Source organism: Monodelphis domestica, chromosome 7, assembly GCF_027887165.1.
Source record: "Monodelphis domestica isolate mMonDom1 chromosome 7, mMonDom1.pri, whole genome shotgun sequence".
Lineage (NCBI taxonomy): Eukaryota > Metazoa > Chordata > Mammalia > Didelphimorphia > Didelphidae > Monodelphis > Monodelphis domestica.
Window position 1 is genome coordinate 3,204,567 of NC_077233.1, and position 27,714 is coordinate 3,232,280.

At 61.9% G+C, this 27,714-nt stretch overlaps 1 protein-coding gene across 1 annotated transcript in view; it reads right to left on the reverse strand.

Annotated features, from left to right (window-relative positions):
• Positions 1-357: 357 nt before the first annotated feature.
• ELMO1 (engulfment and cell motility 1) overlaps positions 358-27,714 on the reverse strand; it is a 249,632-nt gene continuing 222,275 nt past the window's right edge. The window contains 6 exon segments of the mRNA XM_056804107.1: positions 358-1,633; positions 2,467-2,544; positions 3,179-3,261; positions 4,283-4,390; positions 4,737-4,849; positions 9,193-9,356. Coding sequence (XP_056660085.1) covers positions 1,433-1,633; positions 2,467-2,544; positions 3,179-3,261; positions 4,283-4,390; positions 4,737-4,849; positions 9,193-9,356 — 747 coding nt within the window. The 3' untranslated portion in view covers positions 358-1,432.

Genomic DNA, 27,714 nt, shown 5'->3' on the forward strand with positions numbered 1-27,714 from the left:
TCCAGGCCCATGATTTAGTGGGAATGAAATGCTGAGAGGATTTAGGCCCAGATTGCCCGGGAGACTCTGTCTGGACCTGTGAGGGAGAAGCTGAGGTGTCCCTGGGTGGGAGATGCTCTCCTCTGCCCCCAGGAGTATCAGTGACAAAGTTCAGTCACCCAAACACCAATACACGGGGGCCAAGCTTTGTCCCCGGCCCATCTATGTGGCACTCTTTACCGTCTGACCGCAGGGAGCTCCTCTGCTCTCTGGATTGGCAGAGGGCCCTAAGCCTGGCTTTGGGGGCCGGGAGAGCCCTTTTCCTCTCCTAACGCAGGCCTGGCCCTGAGGTCCGGCGGCTCTAAGGACAATGCCGGCTCCCAGCTCATCACAACTCTGATTTTATTACACAGCAAATGGGAGAGGGGTGTTATTCTCAGGCCTTGTCGGGAATGCGGAGAATTAAAAAAGCCACCGGCCAAAAGGACGCACGCGTGCTCCCTCCCTCCCCCCCCTCCCGGAGGGCTTCTCTTCATTAAATATAGATCTGTTTGGCAAAAATGTTAGACTCTTTTGTACAAAATGAAAACAGGAACCCTCCGGGGGGCAGACACTCGGGACCAGGACCGAGGCCCAGAGGGGCGGGAGGCCTGGGGGAGGGGTTGTAGGAGAGGGACACAAAGAGAAGGGACGGAAGCACAGTGAGAAGGAACCACGGACACACGGACGCGCAGACACAGAGAAAGAGACTGGATGGACCTGGAGAGAAGGAAGAGGCAGAAAGCCAGGCAGAGAAGGCAAAAAGGGCTGGAAGAGAGAGGGGGGAGGAGGAGAGAGGAAGGGAGAGAGAGGGAGGGGAAAGAGAGAGGGGGAGGAAGAGAGAGGGGGGAGGCAAAGGGGAAGAGGAGGGAGGAAGAGAGAGGGGGGAGGAGGAGGGAGGAAGGGAGAGAGAGGGAGGGGAAAGAAAGGGGGAGGAAGAGAGAGGGGGGAGGCAAAGGGGAAGAGGAGGGAGGAAGAGAGAGGGGGGAGGAGGAGGGAGGAAGGGAGAGAGAGGGAGGGGAAAGAGAGAGGGGGAGGGAAAGGGGCTGAGAGAGGGGAAAGAGACCCAACTCAGGGCTGCATGACTTGTGCTTTGAGTTAATAGACTAGAGGGCGTAAGTCGGGGAAGGGAGAGCCCAGAACCAGGGCGCGGGCAGTGGGCAGCGGGGAGGGAGGGCGGAGAGCTGGGCGCGGGCCAGGAATCCAGCACGGTTGTCCTTCGGGAGATCAGGGTGGCTGAAGGTCCTCCTTGGGGAGGGCAGGCAGGGAAGGCTCGTGGCTCCGCCCAGACCCCGGCCCGGGGTGGTTGCCCCTCCCCCTCCCCCCTCCCGGGCCCCCTCAGGCTGCAGCAGTGAGAAGGTAAGCAGGCAGCGGGCAGCATCGCAGTCTCTGGCGGGGGCGGGGCCGCGCCGCCTCAGTTACAGTCATAGACGAAGTCGTAGTTGCTGGGCTCCTTGGGGATGGGCGGCGGCGCGTCGGGGATCTGGATGTTCTCCAGGTCGAGCAGCCGCAGCTTGATCTCCATGCTGAGCAGCGTGTCCAGGTCGTTGCGCGTGAGGTCGCTCAGCATGTCCTTGCCCAGCAGGGCGTTGAGCCCGTCCGTCCAGATGCAGTACTGCGGAGAGGGGAGGGGGAGGGGGAGAGGCTTCGTCAGGGCCAGGATGGGAAGCGGAGGCAGGGCCGCTCCGGTCTCCATCCCTCCCAGCACGCGGGCCCTCTCCGGGATCCCGGGAGGCTGGGCCGGGCCAAAGGCGGGGGTGGGGGGCACCAGGCCCACCCAGGGTCCCCGACTAGGCAGCACCTACTCCGGGATGTCGAGGGAGCAGGGCCTTGGCGGAGCGCCACTCCCCGGCGTGTTTTAAGCCAATCATCGTGTGGAGCCGGAACTTCTTTGTGCCTCCGCGGTTTGACTTTTGGCAAATCCGCGGCTTGCAAAGGGGCGAAGCAGTTTAATTTGGGCAACTGGAGAAGAAGTTCTAAATAGAGAGTGGAAGAGGCAAGGGGGAGGGCAACCTGCCCCTGGGGGGGGGGGAGGGGAGGGGGAGGGAGCTACTCATGCTCTGAATCCACCTGAAGGGAAGTGACTGAATCTGGCCTGCCCCAGGACAGCCTGGGGGGGGGGGAGGGTCATAGCGGGCAAGGGTCACAAAGCCACGGTGCCCCCATTCTGCGGTGCCAGGCTGACAATCGGGCACACAAGCAAGGCAGACCCCCAGACGAGGACATCCAAGCCAGCCTCAGATTGCGCCTAGCTGTGTGGTCCTGGGGCAGTCACTTAGGCCTCTGGCCTCAGTTTCCTCATCTGTAAACTCTTTCCGGGGTCAGACCCTAAAGGGCTGCCCCTGTGCCTGGGGTGAGGGATCAGCACTCAGCTCTGCCTCTGGGGGGGGGGTGCAGACCAGGGTGGCCGCCCCTCCCCTGCCAGACTCCCCTGAAGGTCCACCTTACCTCGTGCTTATCGGGAGCAATGAAGTTCAGCTGGCAGTTGGAGTCATACAGGATGGAGAAGGCGAGCTCCAGGACCTCCTGCAAGGAGAGGCGGGAGGGGGCGTCAGCCTGGCCTCTGACTCCCACTGAGCTTGTGGTCCACTAAAAGGACCAGATCCTTTTCCAAACAACTCTTATGGAACCGTGCCTCCTCCATGTTGTCTCTTATGACCTGCCTTCCGGGGGAGGGAGGGAGGGAAGGAGCCAGAGAACGTGTCCTCCCGGCCTGGGCTCAGAGACCAAAACAAGGCCGTGTCTGCCCTCAAGGAGCTTCCCCTCAGCCATCCATGGGCGAGTGGGGAGGGTGGCAGGGCTGGCAGCAGTAACCAGTGCCAGGGAAGGGGAGGCCTGTCCCAGGCTCCCAGTGCTGGGGCTGAATGTTCTTCCAGGGGTGGGATCGGTTCTGGCCTCGAACCCGCCAAGCCTGGAAGCTGTGGGCAGCCCAGAGGGCACGGGGGGGGGGGGGGGGGGAAGGGGACAGCCAGCACCCCTGGGCGTCAGAACTCAACCTGAGCCCACAGGACATGGGGGGGAGAGCCCCACCCAGCGTGGCCTGCCCGATTGTGCAGGGCGGGGTGGGGGGGCCTCTGGCGGCCTCTCCAACAAGCTCTTCTCATGAGCCTTTGGGAGGCCCCGAGGAGCTGCAATTGGCGGCTGCCACCCCCTCGGGTACCTTGTTCTGCTTGAGGGCGCCCTTCTCCTTCATGTGCGGGCAGTCCTTGCCCGTCACCACAGCCTTGATGTCCGCCACGGGCACTGCAAGGCACAGAACATGCCGGTCAGAGCCCGCGCTGGTGTCCGTGCCAGAACCCCCCCAGGAGCCCAGGGCGAGGGGAGCCAGAGAAGGGGCAGAGCGGCCCCCCGGGGCCCCAGAGGGAGCTCCAGCCGGGCCCCTCTTCTCTCCGCTGCTCTCGGAGGCTCTGAGCTGGCAGCCTGATGGTCTCGGCCAGACCTTTGGCTGCAGCAACTCCCCCAGACAGAAGCCCAGACCAGGAGGGGAAAGGGGTTGGGTGTGAGAGGGGGCGCCCTGCCAGGGCGGCCAGCTGGGGGGTGTGTGTGAGAGGGGGAGCCCCGCCAGGGCGGCCAGCTGGGGGGGGGGCTGGAGCTCCACCCAAGGTGACCCAGGCCTGACGGAGGGGCCTCTCGCCGTCCCTCCCCCACGCCACGCCACCTCTCCTGGGGTTCCCCCTTCTCTCTGACCCCTCCAGTCTGGGACCCTCCCCTGGTGGTTGGGGTTCTGCGCATGCCCCTCCCCCAGCCTGCTGCATCTTTGTAAATTTGAGTAATTAAACCTTTGTCAGAGGTTTTTGTTATGAAGATTGTTTCCCAGTTTGTTGCTTCCCTTCTTGTTTTGGTTACATTGTTTTTGTTTGTACAAAACCTTTTTAATTTGATGTAGTCAAAATGGCTTATTTTACATTTTGTGGCTCTTTCTAGCTCGGGCTTGTCTTTAAAGTCTTTCCCTTCCCAAAGGTCTGATGGGTAGACTATTCTACGCTCACCTAATTAACTTGTAGTTTCCTTCTTTATGTTCAGGTCACTCACCCATTCTGCGCTTACCTCGGTGTAGGCTGTGAAATCTAATCTCTCCCACCCTGCCTTCAACTTTCCCAGCAGTTTTTATCAAATAGTGGATTTTGGTCCCCCAAGCTGGGATCTTTGGGCTTGTCATAGACCGTCTTGCTGGGGTCACTGACCCCAAGTCTATTCCTCAGCAAGACAGTCTATGAGAGGCCTCGAGGGCAGCCATGGGGGCGGGGGCGGGGCGGCGCCTTACGCTTGTCCTGCAGGGAGTCGTGGGGCACCTCCCCCTGCGGGCTCTCCTCCAAGTCTCCGTAGTGCAGCACCTTGTGGTTGGGCGACAGCCGGCAGTACCAGAACTTGTCTGCGGGAAGACAGCAGGCGACAAGGTGAGGCTTCCCAACGGGACCCCGAATGGCCGACGCGAGGCCGTCACCCCATGGGAGGGGCTCTCCTGGGGGAGGGGGCGGCGGGGCAGCTGCGCACCTCATTCACCTTCCGGGAGGAGCCGCTTCTGCGATGGCGCCCGGCTTCTGGAGGCCGCGAAGGGCTCCCCCTCTCTGGGCCCGTCCGCACCAGCCCAGGCCCTCCCCTGCCTGACCCGATCCAAATAGTTGGAATGTGAACTCGGGCCGGGCTTCGGCTCTCGCCCACTCTCCTCGGCACCGCTTACTTGTCTGTTCAGAGCCCAGGCGCTGCCCCAGAGGTACCTTGTCTCCTCCGGCTGTTGAGTTTCCTGAAGCAGGTGCCCTCGACAAGGCGATTCAGTCGCTGTTGTTTGATCAGCTCCAGGATTTCCGGCTGGATCTTCTCCTTCAGTTCTCTGGTAAAAGTCAACAGAAAACACAAACCGAATGGAACCAGCCCCTTCCCGCGGCCCTCCCCTCCCAGGCGGCTGGCTTCTCGGTCTCTCCCAAGCACAGGGCGCGAGCCCCCGCCAGTGTGGTGCCCGGCACACTTGGCTTAAGCACTAATCAAGTCTCGACCAAATAGCCTCCCCCCCCCCCAAGCTCCCGGGTCCGAGCCAAGCCGAGTCGGACGTGTCATCCTGGCAGCTGATTCGGATGAGCTGCTTAAGACAAAGCCTACAAACTGTCCCTCGCGGGGCACCGCACCGGGCTGGCAGGACCGTCCGGTTGGCCAAGCGCAGACCCCAATGAAGCTCCCATTTCTTAAACACCTACAACTTCTGGTCATTTCCCTTTCCAAAAGTTCCCCGGAAAGCAGCCCCTCTGGCCCCCCCTCCTCCAATAACGCACCCCAACACCCGCCCTTCCCCAACGGTGCGCCCAAATAGCTTCAAATTGCCCTCAGACTTTTGGGACGCCTAGGGGCTTCTTTGAAGCCATTTCCTCCTCTGGGTGCTCCAGAAGGTACAACGCGAGATCGCACGCAGGAATCGGGGTGAAAAGGTGCCCCTCTCTTCACGGAGGAGGGAACTCGAGCAGACACGAGGGAGTGGCCTGCCAGCAGCCCCGGCTCCGCCACTCGCTGCTCTCGGTCCACTCCGACGACGGCCGGCACGTCCAGACTACGGGACTTTGTGGGAGTGCAGAGGCGCCTTCAGGGGGCAGCACACGCCGAGCTCATGGAGGGGACGCCTGTGCGGGCAGCTCCGGCTCCCGGCCGCCCCTGGAGAGACGCCTGTGCGGGCAGCTCCGGCTCCCGGCCGCCCCTGGAGAGACGCCTGTGCGGGCAGCTCCGGCTCCTGGACGCCTGTGCGGGCAGCTCCGGCTCCCGGCCGCCCCTGGAGAGACGCCTGTGCGGGCAGCTCCGGCTCCTGGACGCCTGTGCGGGCAGCTCCAGCTCCCGGCCGCCCCTGGAGAGACGCCTGTGCGGGCAGCTCCGGCTCCCGGCCGCCCCTGGAGAGACGCCTGTGCGGGCAGCTCCGGCTCCTGGACGCCTGTGCGGGCAGCTCCAGCTCCCGGCCGCCCCTGGAGAGACGCCTGTGCGGGCAGCTCCGGCTCCTGGACGCCTGTGCGGGCAGCTCCGGCTCCCGGCCGCCCCTGGAGAGACGCCTGTGCGGGCAGCTCCGGCTCCCGGCCGCCCCTGGAGAGACGCCTGTGCGGGCAGCTCCGGCTCCTGGACGCCTGTGCGGGCAGCTCCAGCTCCCGGCCGCCCCTGGAGAGACGCCTGTGCGGGCAGCTCCGGCTCCCGGCCGCCCCTGGAGAGACGCCTGTGCGGGCAGCTCCGGCTCCTGGACGCCTGTGCGGGCAGCTCCAGCTCCCGGCCGCCCCTGGAGAGGCGCCTGTGCGGGCAGCTCCGGCTCCTGGATGCCTGTGCGGGCAGCTCCGGCTCCCGGCCGCCCCTGGAGAGACGCCTGTGCGGGCAGCTCCGGCTCCTGGACGCCTGTGCGGGCAGCTCCGGCTCCCAGGCAGCTCCGGCTCCTGGACGCCTGTGCGGGCAGCTCCGGCTCCCAGGCAGCTCCGGCTCCTGGACGCCTGTGCGGGCAGCTCCGGCTCCCGGCCGCCCCTGGAGAGACGCCTGTGCGGGCAGCTCCGGCTCCCGGCCGCCCCTGGAGAGGCGCCTGCCGGGGCAGGGAAGGAAAGAGCCGACGGTGGAGCTCCCCGGCCTCCCTCCCGGTCGCTCTGCTCAGGGATCGGGCCACGTAGGATCTCCCTCTGCGGGCTGGACGAAGACTTGAGCTGGGCAGGAAGGTCCCTTCCCAGGAGGGCGGGATGTCCGCACTGCCTTCCTTCTTCCGGGTGGGAAAGACCGTGGAGCTGCCGCCCAGCCCGAGCCCTCTTCGACAGCGCGCCCGGCGCCCTCCCTCGTCCGGCAGACGACGCCCCGAGGCCCGGGGACGAGGCCCGGAAAGGCTGCGCTTCTCTTTTGCACAGGCTGCAGCGTCTCCTGCGCCGCTTGTTCGCCAGGAGGCTCGCCCAAGCGCAGGCCCCCACCAGGTTCCAGGCTGCGCCGCGCTCTCCAGCCGGGCTCAGAACAAGGAGCCGCTTTCCCAGAAGACCCTGCTGCGGCCCAGGTGAATCTGAGCTTGTGGATTGGGTAAAGTAAGGCTGGGCCGAGGAGGCCGATTCGGTGCCCCCTCGTGGAAAAAGCACCCCGTGCCGGGGCCCTGCAGACACTTGGGGTGCCCCAGAGAGACTGCCTGGTCTGAAGGGGCTTCTGTTCTGGCCCGGCTGCCTCCCTTCTGCCGTCCACAAGGCAGACGTGCTGTTTTTAGGGGCTTCTTCCTGCTCCCAGAATGCTGCACGTCCTCCCCAAGGCGAGAGAGCTGACGGTGCTGCCCGGAGGAGGAGTCCACGAGGAGGAAGAGCAGGAGCGCCCTCTGCTCCCTGCCCTGGCACAGCCTGGCACACGGCAGGCGCTTCATAGATGTCGATTCACCGAATGGCTGACTTGGAGGAGGAGGCGCCGTCGCTCAGGGGTCTGCAGGGGAGCAGCGCCTGGGGGTCCCTTGGCCACAGCTGCACCCTCAAACTCAGATCCGTCCCCCGGTCTTCCTGCTTGTCACCCCGGGTCAGTGCACGGCCATCGGGCGGCCGCTTGGTTCAGGCTCAGGCACGATCCTTTCGTCCCGGCTTTCGGTTTTCGGCACTAGCTAAAGGGTAATGACGGCGATAGCGGCACTTAAATAGACCTACTGTGCGCTAGCCACCGTGGTAAAGGCTGGATGAATACAGCCTTGGGAGGCGGCTTCTAGTACCCCCATTTTCCAGTGGAGCAAACGGAGACAGGCAGAGGGAGCGTGACGTGCCCAGGGCCATTCATCTGAGGTGGGATTTGAACTTGGGTCTTCCCGTTCCAGACTCGGCAGGATGATAACATCTTGAATTCACTGATCTGTACACACATAGACAGGTGAGATCACCGACTCTGGAGTCAGGACCTGAGTTCAAATCCACTCTTCCATTTCCTTCTTGTGTGAGGCCCTGCTGTGCCTCAGTCTCCTCATCTGCAGGCTGGACAGTCTCTCAGGCCCCCCGGCTCTAATTTACTGACCCCGTGGGTATTGCGCGCAGGGAGCCGAGACGCCGTTTAGCCTGCGTCTCAGATCCGCGAGGCACCGGAGAGGAGCCCTGAGGACCCGAGGACCGGGTCTGGTCATTGTGGGCACGTCCCGGGAGCTCTGAGGCCTCCGTCCTCCCCCTCTGTCCAGTGAAGCCGGGGTCCCAGGCCTGTCCCCACCCCCGCCGGCTCCCCCTCTGTCCAGTGAAGCCGGGGGCCCAGCCCCCCCCCCCGCCGGCTCCCCCTCTGTCCAGTGAAGCCGGGGGCCCAGGCCCGTCCCCCCCACTGGCTCCCCCTCTGTTCAGTGAAGCCAGGCCCATCCCCCACCACTGGCTCCCCCTCTGTCCAGTGAAGCCGGGGGCCCAGCCCCCCCCCCCCGCCGGCTCCCCCTCTGTCCAGTGAAGCCGGGGGCCCAGGCCCATCCCCCCCCCACTGGCTCCCCCTCTGTCCAGTGAAGCCAGGCCCATCCCCCCCCACTGGCTCCCCCTCTGTCCAGTGAAGCCGGGGGCCCAGGCCCGTCCCCCCCCCGCCAGTTCCCCCTCTGTCCAGTGAAGCCAGGCCCATCCCCCCCCACTGGCTCCCCCTCTGTCCCGTGAAGCCGGGGGCCCAGGCCCGTCCCCCCCCGCCGGCTCCCCCTCTGTCCAGTGAAGCCAGGCCCATCCCCCCCACCGGCTCCCCCTCTGTCCAGTGAAGCCAGGCCCGTCCCCCCCGCTGGCTCCCCCTCTGTCCAGTGAAGCCGGGGGCCCAGGCCCGTCCCCCCCCACCGGCTCCCCCTCTGTCCAGTGAAGCCAGGCCCATCCCCCCCCACTGGCTCCCCCTCTGTCCAGTGAAGCCGGGGGCCCAGGCCCGTCCCCCCCCACCGGCTCCCCCTCTGTCCAGTGAAGCCAGGCCCGTCCCCCCCGCTGGCTCCCCCTCTGTCCAGTGACGCCGGGGGGCCCAGGCTGCTTCCGGGTGTGTGAACATGTGTCTGGTGGCAAGAGACCCTCTGGGGGAGGGGCCCAGGCGGCTCCCACGCTCACAGGGCACCCCGAGAGAGAGATGGGGTCGGGGTTCTCCCCCAGGCGGGGGAAGGGGAAGGGACCGGTCCCAGGCCCCCCTCCCTGCCCGGGCTGGCCTCTGCAGGGTCCCAGACGGGGGATGGAAGGGGTCCGGACAGTCCCTCCCCCGGGGAGGGGAGGAGGGGGTCGGGGGACCACTTACAAGATCGGCCGAGACTGGAAGTCCTCCTGGTTCATCCTCTCCGATTGGCGGATCTTCAGGATTTCCGTGTAGCTCAGGTTCTGCAGTTTGCTTTTGAACTGGTCCAGGGAGCTAGGCTTGGTCGTGAGCGCCCTCATAATCTGCTCCTTCACCACCTGCATTACCTGGGGGGCAGAGGGGCCCATTACGGGGGGCCACGAGCCCGTGCGGACGGACGGTGGGACAAAGCGGAGGCCTGAAGGGCCTGGCGTGCCACGGACGCCAGGGAGGGACCGAGCGACAGCCACCGCCGGCTCGGCTTCCCACTTCGGGGTGCCACGGTGGGAGGCCCTCTCCTCCCCGCTTCCCCGGGGTGTGTGCGCACACGTCACCCACACGCCAAGGGCACGGATGCTCACGGACCCCATCGCTGCAGAGTCGGCTGAGGCTTCCGGGCCGCGGAGGTGACCCTGGGCTCCAACTTAGCTCCGTGCCCCACTCTGTCGCCCATCCCAGGAAGGGCCCCGAGTGGGGGAGGGTCCCGAGTGGGGGAGGGCCCCGAGTGGGGGAGGGCCCCGAGTGGGGGAGGGTTCTGAGTGGGGGAGGGCCCCAGTGGGGGAGGGTCCCGAGTGGGAGAGGGCCCCGAGTGGGGGAGGGTTCTGAGTGGGGGAGGGCCCTGAGTGGGGGAGGGCCCCGAGTGGGGGAGGGTTCTGAGTGGGGGAGGGCCCCAGTGGGGGAGGGTTCTGAGTGGGGGAGGGTCCCGAGTGGGGGAGGGCCCTGAGTGGGGGAGGGCCCCGAGTGGGGGAGGGCCCCGAGTGGGGGAGGGTTCTGAGTGGGGGAGGGCCCCAGTGGGGGAGGGTCCCGAGTGGGGGAGGGCCCCGAGTGGGGGAGGGTTCTGAGTGGGGGAGGGCCCTGAGTGGGGGAGGGCCCCGAGTGGGGGAGGGTTCTGAGTGGGGGAGGGCCCTGAGTGGGGGAGGGCCCCGAGTGGGGGAGGGTTCTGAGTGGGGGAGGGCCCCAAGTGGGGGAGGGCAGCGCTATCTCTAGGGTGGCAAAGTGGCCGGACGGGTTCTGCCCTCGGTGCTGGCATGGAGGGCGGGAAGGCTCCGTGGACACGACACGATCCCCCAGACGCCAGGCCTCAGGCCGACCTTTGGGGCAGCACTCGGAGCCCTTCCCTGGACCGCAGCCAGAGCTGCAGTTGAAGGGTGTCGGGCTCTCAGCGGGCTTTACGAGGCCGTGCAGGAAAGCTGCCAGCCGCCTCCTTTCAGCGCCCCGCAGGGCACAGGGGGTGAGGAAGGCCTCCATCAGGGGGGGCTGATGGCCTCGCACCTGCTCCAGCGCGGGGAGAGGCGTCACTGCCTCCACCTTATAGATGAGGGAAGAGAGACGACTCGCTGACAGTCATAGACGGCACGTGCTGAGACGGGGGGGGGGGGGGGGGGGGAGAGGGACAGACAGACAGACGGACAGAGCGCCTGCCCCTGGCATGTGGCTCAGCCTGGACAAAGGGTGGAGGCGGCTGATGGCGGGTCATGGACCGGAACGCGTCGAGAACCCTTCCTAAGGCTCAGCTCTGGGCCTCTCCCAGACAGCGCTGGGAGGAATGCGCGCGGGTGCGAGTGTGGCCGGGGTGCCACCAGGCTCCAGCACGCTGGCTGGGCGGAAGCCTCCAGCCCCCCCCGAAGAAGGGACGGCGGATGGCCTCGGACAGTAACAGGGTGAGCCGGGAGGCCAGGCTGCCTGGGGCGGAGAGCCTTCCCAGCGGAGTGATCCTGGGCCAGTCACTTAACCCCAGCTGCGTAGCTCTTGCTCCTGTTCCGCCTGGGCACCGACGCGAGCATCGATTCCCGGACGGGAGGCCCGAAAGCAGAAGCGACGAGCCCGAGAGCCTTTCCTAGGAGTCCGGCTGAGAAGGGCCAAATGAAGGCCGTTCCGCGCGTGACCAGGGAGACCCGTGTGTAGCGCCGGGGAAGGAGCTAAAGGACCAAGTGGGCAAAGGTTCCGGCGCAGAGGAGGGCCTGGGCCTGGCAGAGCAGAGGAAGAGAGGCCGGCTGGGGACAGGACGGAGGGCATCGCCCCGAGGCATCCCCCCAGGGGCCCTTCTTCCCCCTCTAAGCTGGAGAGGGGCAAAGGGGCCGGGCGGGGCCACGCTGCTAGTGAGGCTACGGCAGGATTCAAACTCAAGCCCCATCTAACAGCAGCTCCTTCCAGCTCTCCCGGCCCCAAATCAGTGCGCCCGTATTGACTTGAGCCAGCGGCGGGAGGCCAAAGTCTGCTCTCCGGGAGCTTTCTGGGAGGGCGATGGCTATGGGTCTCCACGCGAATCCCACTCATGACGGCCTTTGATGCCTCCCAGGGGCACGTGTGGGATGCCGGAGGGTCCCCCCTCCCCCGGCTAGAAGGGTGCTGGCCGAGCGCCTCTGGCCAGCGATGGGCCCGTCTCCTCTCTAGTCTGGGCCTTCGATGACACTTTTAGCCACCACAGAAGCTCCTGAAGGGCTGAGGCCCCCCAGGTGTTGGGGGGAGGCTCAGGGAGGCCGCCAAGGCCCTGCCACGAAGCAGGCCATCCACGACGTGCCGCCCTCGGGCCCCGATGGAGCGGGACCCGACAACATCCGGGCCGGCCCCTCGAGCACAGAGGACGGGGGAGGCTAGCGTGGGTGGCCGGCGGTCACTGACCGGGGCCGGCAGGGCGGAGGCCAGGCGCTCCCCGGCCTCGGAGGATTGTCTTGGAGACTCTATGAGCGGACGAGGCTACGAGAGCCGGGACAGCCTTCCATTCGTCAGACGATCGACCGAGAGTCCGGCTCGTGAGCCTCGAGGCTGGGCTGGTGAAGGGTGTCCCCGCGGAGGACGAGAGACGGGGCTGCCGTGGGCTCTGGGGGCCCTTGGTGGGAACGATCTCCTCCGAGTCCCACAGCTGCCTGTGATTGCCCCCACGTTACCGATGGGTAAACGGAGGCTGAGGAGGGATCCGGGACTTGTCCGCGGTTGCCGACTGGGCTCGGCCTGGGGCCCAGCGCCATCCTCTGAGGGGCCTCCAAGGCCATCCGGTTCAGCCTGGACTAGGCCAGAATCACCCTGAAAGTTCCCGTCTGGCCTGCTGTCCTGTGACCGTGGCCCCAGGACCCCCCCACCAAAGCTGTCTTGTACGTGTAGACGGCAGTCCCGCCAGGAAGCGCTGCTCCCACGTCCTAACTGGCTGCGTGTGGCCAGCGCGCCCTCCGTGCACGCCATTGCTCTTGGCTCCATTGGCCGCCCGCCGCGCTTCCCAACACGCCTTCTCTGTGGCGCCCATCGACCACGGAGGCCGAGGCAGAGCAGAACACAGAGCCCTCCCAGCTGATAGGAAGAGGCTGTTCTCGGAGAGAGGCGACACGTCCCCCTAATCCTGGGGGCGCCCTCCCAGGGGCACAGCAGAGCAAGGCCGCGGCTCCACCTCTCACCTGCCAGAGTGGCTGACGTGACCAAAAAGGACAGATGTCCGAGGAGACGCCGGGAAACTGGGGCCCTCCTGGACTGCTGGTGGAGCGGTGGACGATCCGGAGAACGACGTGGAACCAGGCCCAAAGGGCCACGAACCCTTGGATCAGCAATGCCTCTGCTGGCTCTGTGTCCCAGAGAGATCCCAAAGGGAGAGGGAAGGGGCCCACCCGGACCCAAAGCTTTGGCGGCGCTTTTGGTAGTGGCCGAGAACTGGGACCCGAAGGGCTGTCCATCCCCCGGGAAACAGGAGGAGTTCAGAACATCTGGAAAGGCTTCTGGGAAGGGAGCAGAACCAGGAGGCGGCGGCACACGGTGAGAGCAACACTGCGCCATGGCCAATGACGAAGCGCCGAAGCGAGCCTCCAAGGCACCGCCAAGGAACCAGGATGGAGAGGCTCTCCGCAGCCCAAGGAGGCGCTGTCGGGGTCTGCGGCAGAGCAGAGCCGCCATCTTCCACTTTATTGCCTTCATGAGATTTCTGTTGTTTGTGTGGTACTGACTGAAAGCACTGATGTGCCCATATCCAGGGGGCTCCTTTCCACCTGGCCAGAGCCCAGGCGCAGTGACCCAGATTTGGGGAAGACAACAGGCAGCTTCTGCATTTGTCGGTGGTTCCTTGGACGACAGTCAGAGGTCAACACTGCCGGATGCCCTCCAGAAAAACAAATGCTGCCACCACGGCAGAAAGCCAGGATGGTCCCTCCCAGGCACACTCCGCAGATGCCAGTGTCAAGAAGGTCAGTGAGCAAGGAGGGAGGGAGGGAGAGAGACTTCCTGGCTGGAAAGGTGACAGAGTGGAAGGAAAAACCCTAAAGAATCCAACGAGTGAGACTATTAAGAGGATAATCGACGTGGTCCGTGTGCCTGTGCACAAGCCCCAGCTTTTATGGCAGACAGACAGAATGCCCCTCAAAGCTTCCATGAGAGAAATACAATCAAACCAGGCTAGTTTGATTGAACTAATTGAGTGTTGGTGATGAAAAGGGAGTAGGGGATCCCTCTTCTTGCCTCTGTTGAGATCCAGACTAGGGGAGGAAGTGAGGGGCATCGATGGTGAGACAATCTTCCCTTTCTAATTAAAAAGAGAGCCAAATGAGTGCAATCATCTTGACACGCTTTCTGGGAATAAATTGAAGACGATGGACGGTCGGTTGAACGTTAAGTTACTTTCTCTGATGTCTGACAGAGCCTGCCTCCAGCAAAGTCAGGCTGGATGAAGCCATGTTCGTGGATGGCATTTTACGTATAGTTTCAGATAAACAAAATGTCTCTTTAAGTCAGCCAGGACATGGGGCCATGGGCGGGGGGGGGGGGGGGCCGAGAGTCTTATTTTGCTGCAAAAGTTTTCAGAAAGAAGGACCAGAGAATCTAGTATGAGGGTGAAAAGAGAATATTTATTGTGAATTGATCCAATCATTCTGGGTGGCAATTTGGAACTATGCCCAAAGGGTGCTTAATGACTGCCTGCCCACCCTTTGATCCAGCCATAGCACTGCTGGGTTTGTACCCCAAAGAGATCATAAGGAAGAAGACTTGTACCAAAATATTTATAGCTATGCTTTTTATAGTGGCAAAAAACTGGATAATCAGGTGGTGTCCCTCGATTGGGAAATGGCTGAACAAATTGTGGTATCTGATGGGGATGGAATACTATTGTGCTGAAAGGAATGATGAACTGGAGGAACTCCATGTGAACTGGAAAAACCTGCATGAACTGATGATGCAGAGTGAAAGGGGCAGAACCAGGAGAACATTGAACAGAGACTGATACATTGTAGCAGGATCCAATGAAACTGACTTTGCTACTGGCAGCAATGCAATGACCGAGGACAATCAAGGACTTAGGAGAAACAATGTATCCACATCCAGAAAAAGAACTGTGGGAGCAGAAACACAAGAAAAACAAGGGCTTGATCACATAGGTGGAGGGGGATGTGACTGGGGATGTAAACTCTAAATGATCACCCCAGTGCAAACATCAACAACATGGAAATAGGCTCTGATCAAGGACACATGTAAAACCCAGTGGAGGGAGGAAGGAGGGGAGGGAAAGAACATGAATCAGGTAACCATGGAAAAATATCCTAAATTAATTAAATAAAAATTTCAATTAAAAAAGAAATTAAAGAGAATGTTTATCTTTATGTTCAGGAGGGCCAAGCTATGAAAAAGTGCTGGAAGGGAGTTGGGCCTGAGGAGGAGGGCAATTCCCTGCTGATAGAGTGTTTTGGGGGGTCTCTGATAGGCATTCTGGCCATTTTCCTGACCTCTAAATAAGCTCATTGCTTCTCGTGAGCCATGCACTTATAAGGGAGAGGGTGATAGCCCATTAGGGGATATCAGGTAGAGAAATCCCTCGATTACCTAATTAGGGGAGGAGAAAGACAAGCTCAGAACTACCTTCTAAATATCACGGCAAGATTTTCAAAACAATGTACGTCCACGATTTCCTATGGACCTCCCAGCAGCAGCCTTGGGAGGGAGGGAGGTGGCCCGGTGGACATGGGTCTGACTACAGAATCAAAGAAGTGGGCTCAAATCTGACCAAAGCTGTGCCCAAGCAGAGGACTGTGGCCCTCCCCAACCCTCCCCACTTCTCTCCTCCAGGACTAGACAAACCAGGAGCATCTTTAGGGTTTAGGATGACTTCCTGTCCCTGACCAGGCCTCCTCCTAGTCCTTCTGGCTAACTGCATTTCCTTGGGGGCCCTGCAGAGGTCTTTTCTACCTCACTACAGCATTTACGGGTACCAACTTAAAATGGTCTCACCAGCTGAAGGAGGGCTGGCCCCAGCCGCCCTCCCCCACCCAGGAAACAAATCTGAGAGCTGGGTGTCAGGTGCCAAAGAGAAATGGGGATCTCTTCTAGCTTTGCTGGAAAAGGGAGGCTTCTTTAAGAATCCGTAACAAATGCCGGCAGCATCCCAATGTGGCCCATTAGAGAATTGTTTTCTAACCCAATGGACCTTGGTGCCATCTCCCTGAAGCACTCAGCAGCTGATGGATGGGCTCGGGGACCCCAGGAGAACAGTCAGGATCTTCTGTTCTTTCAGACAGCTGGTACATCTGGGCTGCCTTCTCCACTGCCAAGAACAGGCAGGAAAGCACACAGTGGCATCTGGCAGCTGGGCTCTGCCCACGCTGCCAAGGCATCCAAAGAGATTTCTAAGAAGCAAGCTCCCAGCCAGACGTCCTCAGGGATGCGCCAGAGCTCCCGTCCTCTCCTCTCCTTGGCTTTGGGGCCACCTTCCAGGAAGGGGATGGAGAAGCTGCAGAATGTCCAGGAGGGGAGCCCCAGGTAGGAAGGGCCTTGAGACAGTGGACATGAGCACCGAGTGCAGGAGATGCTGTGCTTAGCCTGGAGAGAAGGCTCGGGCCGGGCAGGAACTGGTCTTGGTCCATTTGGGCCCAGAGAGCAGAACCAAGGCTGGTGGGGGAGGAGGTGAGAGATTGCCGAGTGCCAAGAAGAACTTCCTTGTGTTTTCCCAAGTGGAAAGGTCCTTTTGGGGAGGGAGCGGGTCCCTGGCCACCGGGCCTCTTCTCTGCAGAATTGTTATTCCAGGCCTACGATCTGGGACTCTGGCACTTCCAACTTCAATCTCCCCTTGTCTGGCACCTAGCCCTGTGCTCCCGTGCTGGGTGACCTTGAGCAAATAACACCATCTCTCTGGGCCTCGTTCATTCTCCCCACCCACCAGATGCTGGAAATTCAGTTTTTCTGTCCTTTGTCCCTCCCACCAGCCCCTCACACCCTGCCCCATGCAGAAAGAAAACAAAAAGGGGACCCGGGATCAAACATGGCCGTCAAAGGCAATCGAGCTCCCCCCTTGGCTTTGACCAGAAAGGTACGCCTCACGCTGTGCATCTAGCTCACCGCCCCTGCCAGGACAGGGCAGCCTTCGTTCTCCCGGGCCTCTGGGAGAAGCTCAAGGCTGGTCGCTGCATGGATCGGGTTGGTAAGCCTCACGTCCCAGACGAGGAAACCAAGGCCACAGAGGAGGGGTGCCAAAGGCTACGAAGGCAGCAAGTCACCCAATGGCGCCCGTGCTCTCAGTTTCCCCGAGGATTCCTCCCGTGACACCGTGTCTCCCATCGTCCCTGGCCTCTCTTCTGGCGGGCCTCCCCTTTCTCAGTCTCACCCTCTGTCCCTCCGCCTGCCACCAGGCTTCTTTGTGACTCTGTTATCTGTCCCCCCATCTAGTGCTCTCAAAATCCCCCTCATCAGCCATAAACAAGGCCGTCTAGATTCTCTCCCGATTTCCCAAAGAACACGGTGGCTAGTGCCAAGGACAAACAATGCCAAGCACCGATCCCAGCACGCCAGAGCTTACAGGTCATCCAGTTTACCATGCCCATTTTATAGATGAGGAAGGGGAAGACAGGGACTTAGACCTAAACTTCTGCTCTGATTCTAGGATTTTGCCACTGTGCCATGCCTAAATTTCTAATGTTTTGGTTGCCCACGGTACACACTGCCAACCCATATCGAGCTAGCAGTCCACTAAGACCCTCAGATCCTTTTCAGAACGAATGTTATCGATGCATGCCGCCGCCTCCATTTTATACTGGTGGCACTGGTGTTCAGGACCTAAGTGCAAGACTTGACACGTCTGCCTCTTGAATTGTGTCCAGTTAGATCCGGCCCAATGTTCTGGTCTACCAAGGGTCCTGGTGCCCGTGAAGGCAGGCCTCCTTCCCAGATCCATACCGTCGGAACACTTGATACCTGTCCCGACATCCTTGATTAGGGCCCGGGCCAATCAGAGACCCCTGGGGCATTCCACCGGAGACTTTGTGCCCCGCTGACCCTCTGCCCCCACCACCTGCGAGCCTGAGTCCGTGTGGCCGCACTCTGGTCAGCCTCTGCTGCTCTACCGTCTGACGAGGAGGAGGAGGACGAGAGACCAATCCAGAGCCCGGCTGAAGCGTCACAAGCCGCCTCCGGAGCCTCTCCTAACGTAGGTGTCCTGTCCCGTGCTTGCCGCAGCCTGGCACGCATGAACAGTCCCCGAGGCATCCGCACTGGCTGCTCCCCAGGAAGCCTCGGCGCGCTCGCTCCCCTTCCTGGAAAGGGCACCCCCTCCATTGGGCTGGGGGGCCCTGGGCAGGCAGGGCTCTGGGGCGGCTCCTTCCTCCTCTTGGCAGCGCTGGGGGTCAGTGTGGGCACCAGAACTTCTGGGGAAGGGCGAGAATGTGATGTCGAGGCAGGCTGGCACGCGCACCCGCCGTCCTGTCACGGTCAGGCAGAGGAGACGAGAACGCAGGCAGGGAGCCCCCCTGCTCTCCACCTGGAGGGCCTCCGAGAGGCTACACAAGCTTGGCCTCTCCGACGCGCAGACGGCCAGGAATCGCCCACATCCCCCCCGTCCGGCTCCTCCTGAGCTTTCTTCTCAGGGAAGGTCAGCAGTGAATTGGGACGACCGAGCGGGCCGGACTCAGAGGACTGAGGGGAGGCCCAGCCTGGAAGAGAGTGGAGGCTTGAGGGAGGTCGTCGGGGGCTTGAGGAGAAGGACAGAAGGAGCCCGGCTGCTGGCTGCCTGAACTCCCCTCGGGTACCAGGAGGCTCTTTGCTGGGGGGGGGGGGAGGGGTGAAAGCTTCCCCTCTCCCGGCCTTCTAGACCAAGCTCTGTCCTCCCTGGCCTTGGGGGGCTCTCCCAGTCGGGGTCTCAGTTTGCTCCTCTGTAAAAACGAGGGGCCTGAAGTCCTGGTCACGTCACACAGGTTCCTGGCAGCTCACGGCTCTGAGGCTTGCCTTCCTCCATTAAGCAGAGCTCCCTCCCTTAGTCCCTGAATCCCCATCGTCCTCCCATCAGATGGGCACAGGCCTCCTTTGAAGGCCACGTGTGACTGGCCTCCCCTTTGAAGATGGCTGGCCGGAGGCCTCCACGGCATGGCATGCCCGGATTGTCCTCGGCCGTCTCCGAGTAGGGACAACGGAGCTGCCTCCTGGTGTGTGCCTTTCTCAGGGTTCCCCCATCTCTAGCCTCTCTAGTGCGTCTGCTCTAGCGTACGGCTCCGGCCCTGACATTCTGCCTCTCCCGCCGGACACCTGCTTCTTCATCAGTGTGGCCCACCTCAGGGGGAAGCTGCCGCCGCCCAAGATCTGCCTTAAGGTCCAGGGGACGCCCCCCCCCCCCAAGCCTTCTGATCACCAAGTCCGGCCTTTCCCCAACGACTCCCCCTCCTGGCCTGCTGGTCCCAACTCACAAAGCAAAACAAGTGGGAAAGCTATGGATTCTGCGTGGACCCTCCCCCCCTGCCCACAGCTGGAGTTTCTTTTACAACCCCCTCCCCTCCCCTCCCCTCCCCCTCCGGCCTGGAGCAGAAGCAGCCTCGCCATTTCTGGCTTTGGGAACGCTTTCGGCCCCTAGAATCTTTGTCACTGTCACCCCTTTTCTTCCTGGGCTTGGGGGCAGCGAGCCGGGGATGGGGATGGGCGGCACCTAAAGAGAAGCTGCCCCGGGAGGGGGGGAGCCGCCTGCTGCGGGTGCCAGAAGGGAGGCCCCTCGAACAGGGCGCGATGGACACGCCACAGGCAGGACCTCCGTGGAAGCCGAGAGCCTCACGGGGGGGGGGGGTGCCTCGAGGGCTCTGAGGGAGGGGGCTGAGCGGGGCCGCCCGGGGAAGGAGCTGCCCGCTGTCTCGGCCACGGAAACTGTCTCATGTCCAGCCAAGAAGCACAGGGCGAAGGGCCTGGGAGAAGCCGGTGGCTCTTCTGCTTACCCCGTAGAGAAACCGAGGCGCCGTGACGCGTGAGAGGGCCAAGGGGGGGCTCCGAGCTTTCTCCCCCCGCACAGGGAAAAGGAAGGGGCTCCCCACCCTCATTTAGGGGAAACCACACGTGCGCAGCGTCCAGACGACACGCTCGAGTCATCCTCAGCCCTTAGCAGAGGCCTTGGAACGGTCGGCACTCAATAGATGCTTTTTGGCCAAATATAAAATAATTTGAACTTGGCTGGAAGCTTGGTGTGACAATTGCTGAGGCGCTGGTGGTGCCACGAAGTCTTGGGAATCAGGAAGATGTGGGTTCCAATCCTTCCTGGAGCCCTTGTTAGCTCTGTGACCCTGTGCGAGATCCTTGACCTTCCAGAGCCTCAGTTTCCCCCTTTGTAAAAGAAGGTGGCTGGGCACCGTCTCTTCTTGCTGGGCATCCAGGATCCTATGAACTAAATGGGGAAGGTCAGGAAGGCTTTGTGTTGGAGATGGTGAGAGAAAAAGAGAACGTTCTAGGCAAAAGCCTAGAGGCAGGAGACAGAATATCACCTACAAGGGGTACAGGTTCGGCCAGCTTGTTTGGAATGTGAGGGCCCAAAGGAGAGCGATCTGCAGGAGCCTGGAAAGGAAGGCCGGGGGCAGACTGGGAAGGACTTCGAGTTTGCTTTGTGCAGGCGGCACCGGGAGCCCCCGAGGCTTCTTGAGCAAGGTCAGCACACTCTGGCAGAAGAGACAGCCGGTCAGAGTGGACCCTCCCGCCCAGAGGGAACGCGGGGCTCGGAGTGAAGTCGCCCCCGGCTCAGCCCTGCTGCATCGCTCTGTTCCGAGGCTCCTGTCAGCGGCTTGAAAAAAGCCGAGTCTAAAAATAGAGCCGTTTTAGACTTCAAGGAACAAACACGATCCTGTTCGTGATTCTCGGCGGCGGCGGGAGCAGCCGGGCGGGTGGCAGAGCTGCTGCCCGCCGTGCTCTGTCCTCTGGCCAGCACAGGGGTGGCTCTGGGCACCCCCAGACGGACAAGCCTGGAGCCCAGACGCTGCCCCCCTTCTGGACCTGCTGTGGGAGCTGGGGGGGTCTGAGAGCTGCCCCCCCATCATGAAGCAGCCGGCAGTGAACCTCTCGGGAGGGACGTGGCCTGCCCAGGCCGCCGCACCAGGAGGCCAGTCCTGGGTGAGGGGGGGCCGCGGCAGCGGGCAGAGAGGACACAGATGAGGGGCGCCTGCCCCGGGCTCAAAAGTCCTTTGGCCTGGCGCCATCGTGTTCGGGAAAGCTCGGGCAGTGCCCAGAACCCTCCCCCCCCAACTCTAAGTCAAGGAGCGCATCGGTGCAGGCCCCGAGCGCGGCCCGGGCACGTGGGATGCTTCGCCAGCCTCACGAGGCTCCCCCCACCCCAGGGAGAGCGTCCTGAGCCCCCTCCGGGACTGCCCGCCTGCCCAGCCATCCAGGGAGGGGAGGCACAGAGGCCAGGCGAGGTCTTCCATTCCCGGAAGGGGGTCCAGAGCGCGCTGCCCGGGCAAGAGGATGCCCGTGTGTCCTCGGTGCCCTTGCACTGCCCGGCTCGGGGCTGCTGCCCCATAGGCCGCCCCAGCAAGCCCAGGGAGCCCCCGTGGGGCGCCGGGAAGGGCTGGCGGCAGTGAGGGCTCCCCGGGGGGAGGCAGAGCTAAGGAGCGGCTCAGAGATCTCAGGCCAGTGGCGGGCCCGGGAGGAAGGCGCCCCCCTTCTCTGTAATGGCCAGCATGGGCTGTGAAGACTCCTCGACACCCACCGCCCTCCCACTGCCCCCCCCCAAGCTTTGAGGCCATTCAAGTGCACAGAGGAGGGGCTTTGGACGGTCAGGAACATCAAAGGATCTTAGCTACATGACTACGGCAAGTCATGCTGCCTCTGTTTCCTTATCCGTAACATAGGATGACGATCCTAACACCCACCTGATGGGCTCATGAAGGGACTAAGTGAGAGAAACTACAGCAAACCCTCTGCAGGCCTGGAAGGGCTGAGGCTCGAGCCCTGGGAGCCTGCCCTGAAGAGCAGATTCATCTCAGCCCGCCTACTGGCCAAGCCGGCCTCTGGGAGGCTGCAGGATTCCCATCTGTGTCTTCCCTCATCTACTTCCTTGGTATGGCCCCACTGTCACGTGGCCCAGGTTAGGCCACCCATTTGTGAAGGTGAGCAGTGTCCCGAGCTTTTGCTTTCCTTCGTACCCCACCACCTAGGACGGTGCCTGCCCCCGCGGGGGCTTCAGGGACTGCTTGGGAAGGGCCTGACTGGCACTACCCTCCGGGGCAGCTGTGGAGAGAGAGTGAGCCCCTTTCACCGGACTTCCGGTGCCTGGTCACAGTGGAAGGACCCCGCCCTGCCTTTCCCTCCCAGAGTTAGCAGGGCCAAGGCCGACGTTCGATAGGGCACAGTCTCAGCTTGGAGTCCTCCAGGCCAGTCTAGCTGGCTGCTCGGGGGCAAAGACTGACCAACTACAAATCCAATTAGAATGACGAGTTTAGCACAAAATCCTCCTGTTCGAGCAGTGCGCCCTACAGAGGAAGAGCCCGGAACCGAAGAACATCTGAATCAGAACGCTGGACCCCAGCAGCCACCCAAACCTAAATGGGAATTCCCAGCAGCACTTGCCTCTCTGGAGGTTCCTCAGCCTCTCCCTGCAGCCCTCCAGGGTGGAGGGGCCTCGTGAGGCAGCCCCTCCCACTCCGGGACAGCTGCTCAGACACCAAGCTGAACCCGGATTCTTGGCACCTCCTCGCCCAACACAGACTGTGCTGCACTGGGCAGCCCTTCAGATGCTGGAAGAGAGTTCTTTCACCCAATGCTCCTCAGGCAAAGGCTCGTGGTCCTGCCCTGCCTGGCTGCTCCTCTGGGCACTCTAGTTTGCCAGCCTCCTTCCCCTGATGGGTCCCTAGAGGGGACCACGGATGCAGAGCCGGCTCTGGGCACCTGCTTCCACCTCCAGGCTTGAGGGCTGAACAGGCCGACTCGGAACCTGCCATGGCCACGTTTCTCTCCTCTGAGCCTTCCTGAATGCTCCCTGAGTGCTGCCTCCACGGTGCTTGCCTTGGATCCGGAGAGAAAGCCCCTGTGGAGCAGCTCTTCGGGGAGAACACGAGAGAAGCACAAGAAGCCGTCAGTACTCAGACAGACGGCATCGCCGCTGCCTTCAGGGAGACCGAGGCTGGCGAGCCTCTCCTCCCAAGGGGTTCACGATCTGGCTGAGGAGAGGCAGACAGAGAGAGAGGAGCGACGTCCCTCTGGGGAAAGGACTGCAGGTGACATTAAAAGGAGACATTTGGGCTCCTCGAGTGTGACACTGAAGAGATGGAGGCGGCCTCTCGAAGCACGAATCCTCAGCCGGGGAGGAAGCATTTGAAGGGGGATGCCAGGAAGCTTTTAAGAAGGAAACGCCGGTGCCAGGATGAGAAGTTTCCAAGTGAGTGGGGAAAGGGAGGGCTGGCTGACAGGCGCCATGGAGATGCACTGAACCTGCCTGCGAGATTGTCAGAAACGTGGCCCGGGGGAGGCCAATGGAGGCCAAAAAGAAAAACTAGCCGGTGGCCTGGAGCACCTGGCAGTCCCTCAGGGAGTTTTACAGATGGGAAGCGGAGCCTGGGGGGTTGGGCGAGGGCCACCCAAGCCGTAAGGAGAAGATTCTTGGAGGTCCTCCCTCCCTCCCTCCCTCCCAGAGTCCACGATCCTATTCTTTTGGCTTTCTTTGTGTTAGTTGGGTTTTGGAGTCTGGATTCCAAATATCGCTTCACCACGTTTCTTTTCATTGCCTCGAGGGAGTCCTGGCCACCGGGCTGGCCACGTCAAGCCTTGCAGAACACCACAGCCTGAACCCGTGCCCTGTTCTTGTTCAGTGCACTCCTTCGGAACCAGGATGTTTGGGTACAGAATGTCACACACACACACACTCACACACACACACTCACATGCTCACTCACACACACTCACACGCTCACTCACACACACACTCACATGCTCACTCACACACACATGCTCACTCACACACACTCACACGCTCACTCACTCACACCCACACACACACACTCACACACACTCACACGCTCACTCACACACACACACACACAGACACGCACAGATGCTCTTTATAATTTAGGGCACTGCAGACTTGCCCTGCGGAAGATGAACGTTTCAATGTGGCCTTTGGAAGAAGCCCTCCCTAATTCAGTTGTTGAAGAGAGGGACTGTTAACAAGAATGAAAAATGAAGGGGGATGGATGGCGGCTTAATACAAGGCGACATTTCCTGATCACTGTCCATAAACAGAGTATTTGTTCTATTTGTGAGGTAGTGAGCCCTGTGGCAGCGTCGGTATTCAAGGAGGCTTGACCACCACGCGCCGAGCATGCACGTGTCATGTTTTGGGGAGGGGGTCACCCCGGCTAGGCAGCCCTCTCGCTTCGGAGAGCACCAGGACAGAAAAAGGGGAGAAATGGCTTTTCCTGGCCGTCCCCAGGACACTCTCTTGGAAGCAGAATGGGAAGGAAGAGGGTCATCTGGACAAAGACCCCTGCAGGCCTCTAATGAAGCACGGGAGGAAATGGGTGGCTGATATTGGCGAGCTCCTCCTTCCTCTCCTCCGTCTCTCCTGCCAGAGGAAGTTGAGGGATGGACGCTGGCCTGTGACAGCAGCCGCAGAGGCCACAGCTGGCTTTCGGGCACCGAGCATGCTGGGAAAATCAATAGCTCGGCGGCCCTGCTGCCATCTGTGCCGTTGCTGGAGCCGACGGGTTATTTATAGCAATGAGTCGGTGCATGAGCCAATATTTACCTGTCGGGGCTGTCACAATTTACAATCCGTCTGTGCCTTCAGCCAGCGCTCCGTGTCAATAACGGAATTTTCCACCATGGCAGCCACGGCTGCTTCCGGGCCGTCGCCATCGCCCCCCCCTCCCAGAGGATGGCCGACAAGCCCGCGCTGGCCTTCCCGCTGGGCTCGGGCCCTCCTGCACGTCCCCGAGATGGAGGCTCCCCTGCCCGAGGCCTTTGGGAGGCTCAGGCCCCCTGAAGCACATCCCTCCTCCTACAGAGCCGGGACAAGGCTGGAGGCGGCCTCCTACGGGCCTGCTGTCTCTCCGAGGCACGTGGGCACGGCGAGTCACGGCCACTGAGAGTGCGGAGGCGGGGCTGGCATCGGGCGGTGCCCCCGAGCAGCCACGCTCCAGGCCGATCCTGGCACCGAAAGCCCATTTTCAGACGAGGAGACGCAAATGGCCGACGGACACACGACAGTTGGAACAAGCCAGCGCGGGGGCTCTGGGAAGGCCGGCGCGCGCGGATGTTGTTGGGGAATCAGCGGTTGGATGCAGCTTTGGGACGCACGCAGGAACTCTCTTAGAGGAGGCACTCACGTGGCTGTGAAGGCCCCGACCCCGGGATGCCCGTCTGGGACGCCGCGCCCGTAAGGCGCCGACAAAGCCGGGAACTACGCCGGGCCCCAAGTGCGAGGGATTCTGCTTTAACGCCCGAGAAGAGGAGCACGAGGGCGTCCGAGAACCCGGGGAGGCTCTTCTGTCCTGGCGCGAGAACGAGAACGCCTCCAAGCGCAAGCAGGCGAGGCCCGGACGTGGAACTCGCAGCAAGCCGTCCCCAGAGGGCCGAGGCTGAGGCCGGCCTCCCTCGTCTCGGCAGCGAGGGCTTCGGCGCTTCCGTGTTCCAGGAGGACTGCACCGGGGGGGGGGGGGGGCGGGGGGTGTCCTTCCGGGAGGCGGCCATGGCACCCGGGGGCCGAGCGTGGCCGTTAGCGGCTGCCAGCCTGGGGCGCCTGGGCCTACGCGGGCCTTCCTCCGAGGGCTCCACGTCGGGCTGCGAGGCTGGAAGGCTCGTCTGCTTCTGTAGCCAGCGGGTAGACTGAGGGAGCAGAGGCCCTTCTGGGGTCCTGGCGGGCCCTTGTTTCTAGGGCGCCGACGCATTCTACTCTCTCCGGGAGCTTTCCGAAGGGTGGCCTAGCTGGTGGGCCTGCGACGGAGGCTGGGAGGCCCCCGGGACTCCTCACAGGACCGTGGACGGGCCCAGTGAGCGGCGCTGGTGCCGTGGGCCAGAAGGCTTATTCTCTGTTGCCGGAGGGCCATCGATGGCCAGCTCATGCACTTCTTTCTGGCTGACTCCCGAGGCTCAGGGCTAGAGGGGGGGCGGCCTTCCACGGAGCAGCAGATCGACGCCCAAAGTGACTTCTACGGGTTCGAGCTTCCCGGGAAGCCGTGCTTGCCCGGGGCAGTGGCCAAGCATCAGGGAGTCTTGGGTGCCCCAGCAGGGCAGGGCCCTGTGCAGCTCCTAAACCGTCTCTAGACCCCTCTCGGAAAGACCCAATCAACAGCCAAGACCAAGAAGCCTTCCTGCCTGCCTTAGAACCAACAGCAGGCATCAGCCCAAGGCTGAAGGGGCGAAGGGACTTGTCCAGGGTCTCCTAGCCAGGAAGTCTGTGAGGCAGAACCATCCAGTTCTAGAGGGATGTGGATGTGTGAGACGGAGAGGCCAGAACTGGACCTCGGCCGTCATCAGCACACAGACGGCTCTGGGTGAGGAAGCTGGTGCCCTTGTTGCCAGTTAGAGGTCTACAGAGTGGCTCCAAGGACTGACAAGTTCCTGGTGGTCCAGTATCGCACAGTCTAGGTGAGAAGTGGGACTTGAACACAGGTCCTGCTGCCTCTAAGGCTTTCATTCTCCATCACTGCACTGCTTTCATACAGAGAACTTCATATAATAGGTACACAGAGAGCGGTATCAGGCAGCCCTTGGAGACTCCAGCATTGCCACTCCTTCTCTGGCTCAGTCTAGGGCCATGTTGGTGAAGGCCTGGCACGCGTGCCCTGGTTGCTCCTTTCCCTCTCTCCATGTGCACCTGAGGACATTTTTCACCTGCCCTTCCCCTCTGTCCAGCAGCCTAATGCAGGCACTTCCTCTGTCCACTCTGGGCTCACAGGCAGCTGGAAGGGACCATTTGGCACGCGATCTCTAAAAGGTTCACTAATGCTGGTCTAGGGAATCCCTTTGGAGAACATCTCTTGTACTCAGTACAGCCAGTGAAGTATGAAAAGGAAACTTAAGCAAGATTTCAATGGACTTTAGGGGTTATGAAGGGGCAGTGAGGGGGCCCTACAAAGCAGAAAGCACTGCACCTGTGGTCAAGGTCTGAGTTCAAATCCAGCCTCAGACGCTCGCTGGCTCTGTCACCCTGGGCAGGTCATCTAATATCTATGTGTCCTTGCAACATAGGGTCACGATAGCTCCCCCTCCCAGGGTTGTTAGGAGGCTCTCCTGAGATCCCCGTTATAAAGGTCTTCGTGGCGTTATCGGAACGTCGGGTATGATTACTGACTATCAGTCATCCTTCAGAGGAGTCTTCAGGGAGTGCTCTCAGGAGTATGGACTGAGAAATGAAAGGGCCAGCCCATTGCACCCAGCCTCTTCACAGAAGAGAAGAGGGAGACCCGGAGCTGGAAGGTCCTAAAGGAGAGTCATCCTTGCTCACTTTCCTGTGGTCTTTCATGGTCTGCACATATTCGATCCTCAGTGACACACGGGGACTTCTATTGTTCCCCATCTTACAGACGAGGAGACTGAGGCCAAGCAAGGGTCCTCTGCTGGAACATGCCCAAGGTGGGACTCGAACCCAGGTCACCCTGACTTGGATCCAGGCTCTACTTGCTGAGCCACACTGCCTTCTACTTGGTAATCTCTTAGCGCCCCTCTCCAGCACCAGGAATGGGGTGGGAACCCAGGAGGGAGCAGCCACGAGCCACTTGTGGAAGCCCCGGTGGGGCGCAGCAGCCGGGCTGGGAGGGCAGGGAGCTCCGGGATGACACAGAGGGTCTGATCCAGCTGTGCGCCGCTGTACGTGATCAGTGCTGGGGAATGCTTGATGGAGGACGGCACCAGCCAGCAGTCCCGCGAGCCCGTTGGCTGCAGGCTGCCGAACAAGCGCACCAGCCTCTCATGAAGATTCCAGCAAGGACCAAATGCTCTCAATGTTGCGGGGAGATCGCTCGCCAATGACCGGATATTAGACATGCCCGGGAGAGCCTGGCCGACACTTCCCAAGTCCAGTAATTGGATTTGTTTCTGTCCCACAAACATTTATTAGACGCTGGTTGTATGCTAGGCCCCAGGAGGCCCTGGGGAGCGGCAGCAGCGGGCTCTCAAGGAGGGAGCATCGCCCGCCCTCATGGCACATCTTTCTGTCACAGCCACTCTCTGGGAGCCCGAGGGACACGGGCATTTGGCTGGCCTTGGAGTCCTGGAGGAGGGCCAGGAGAACCCAGACAGTCAAGGGAAGAGGGAGGAAAACGAGGTCGTTCTCTTCTCAAGACTGACAACAGG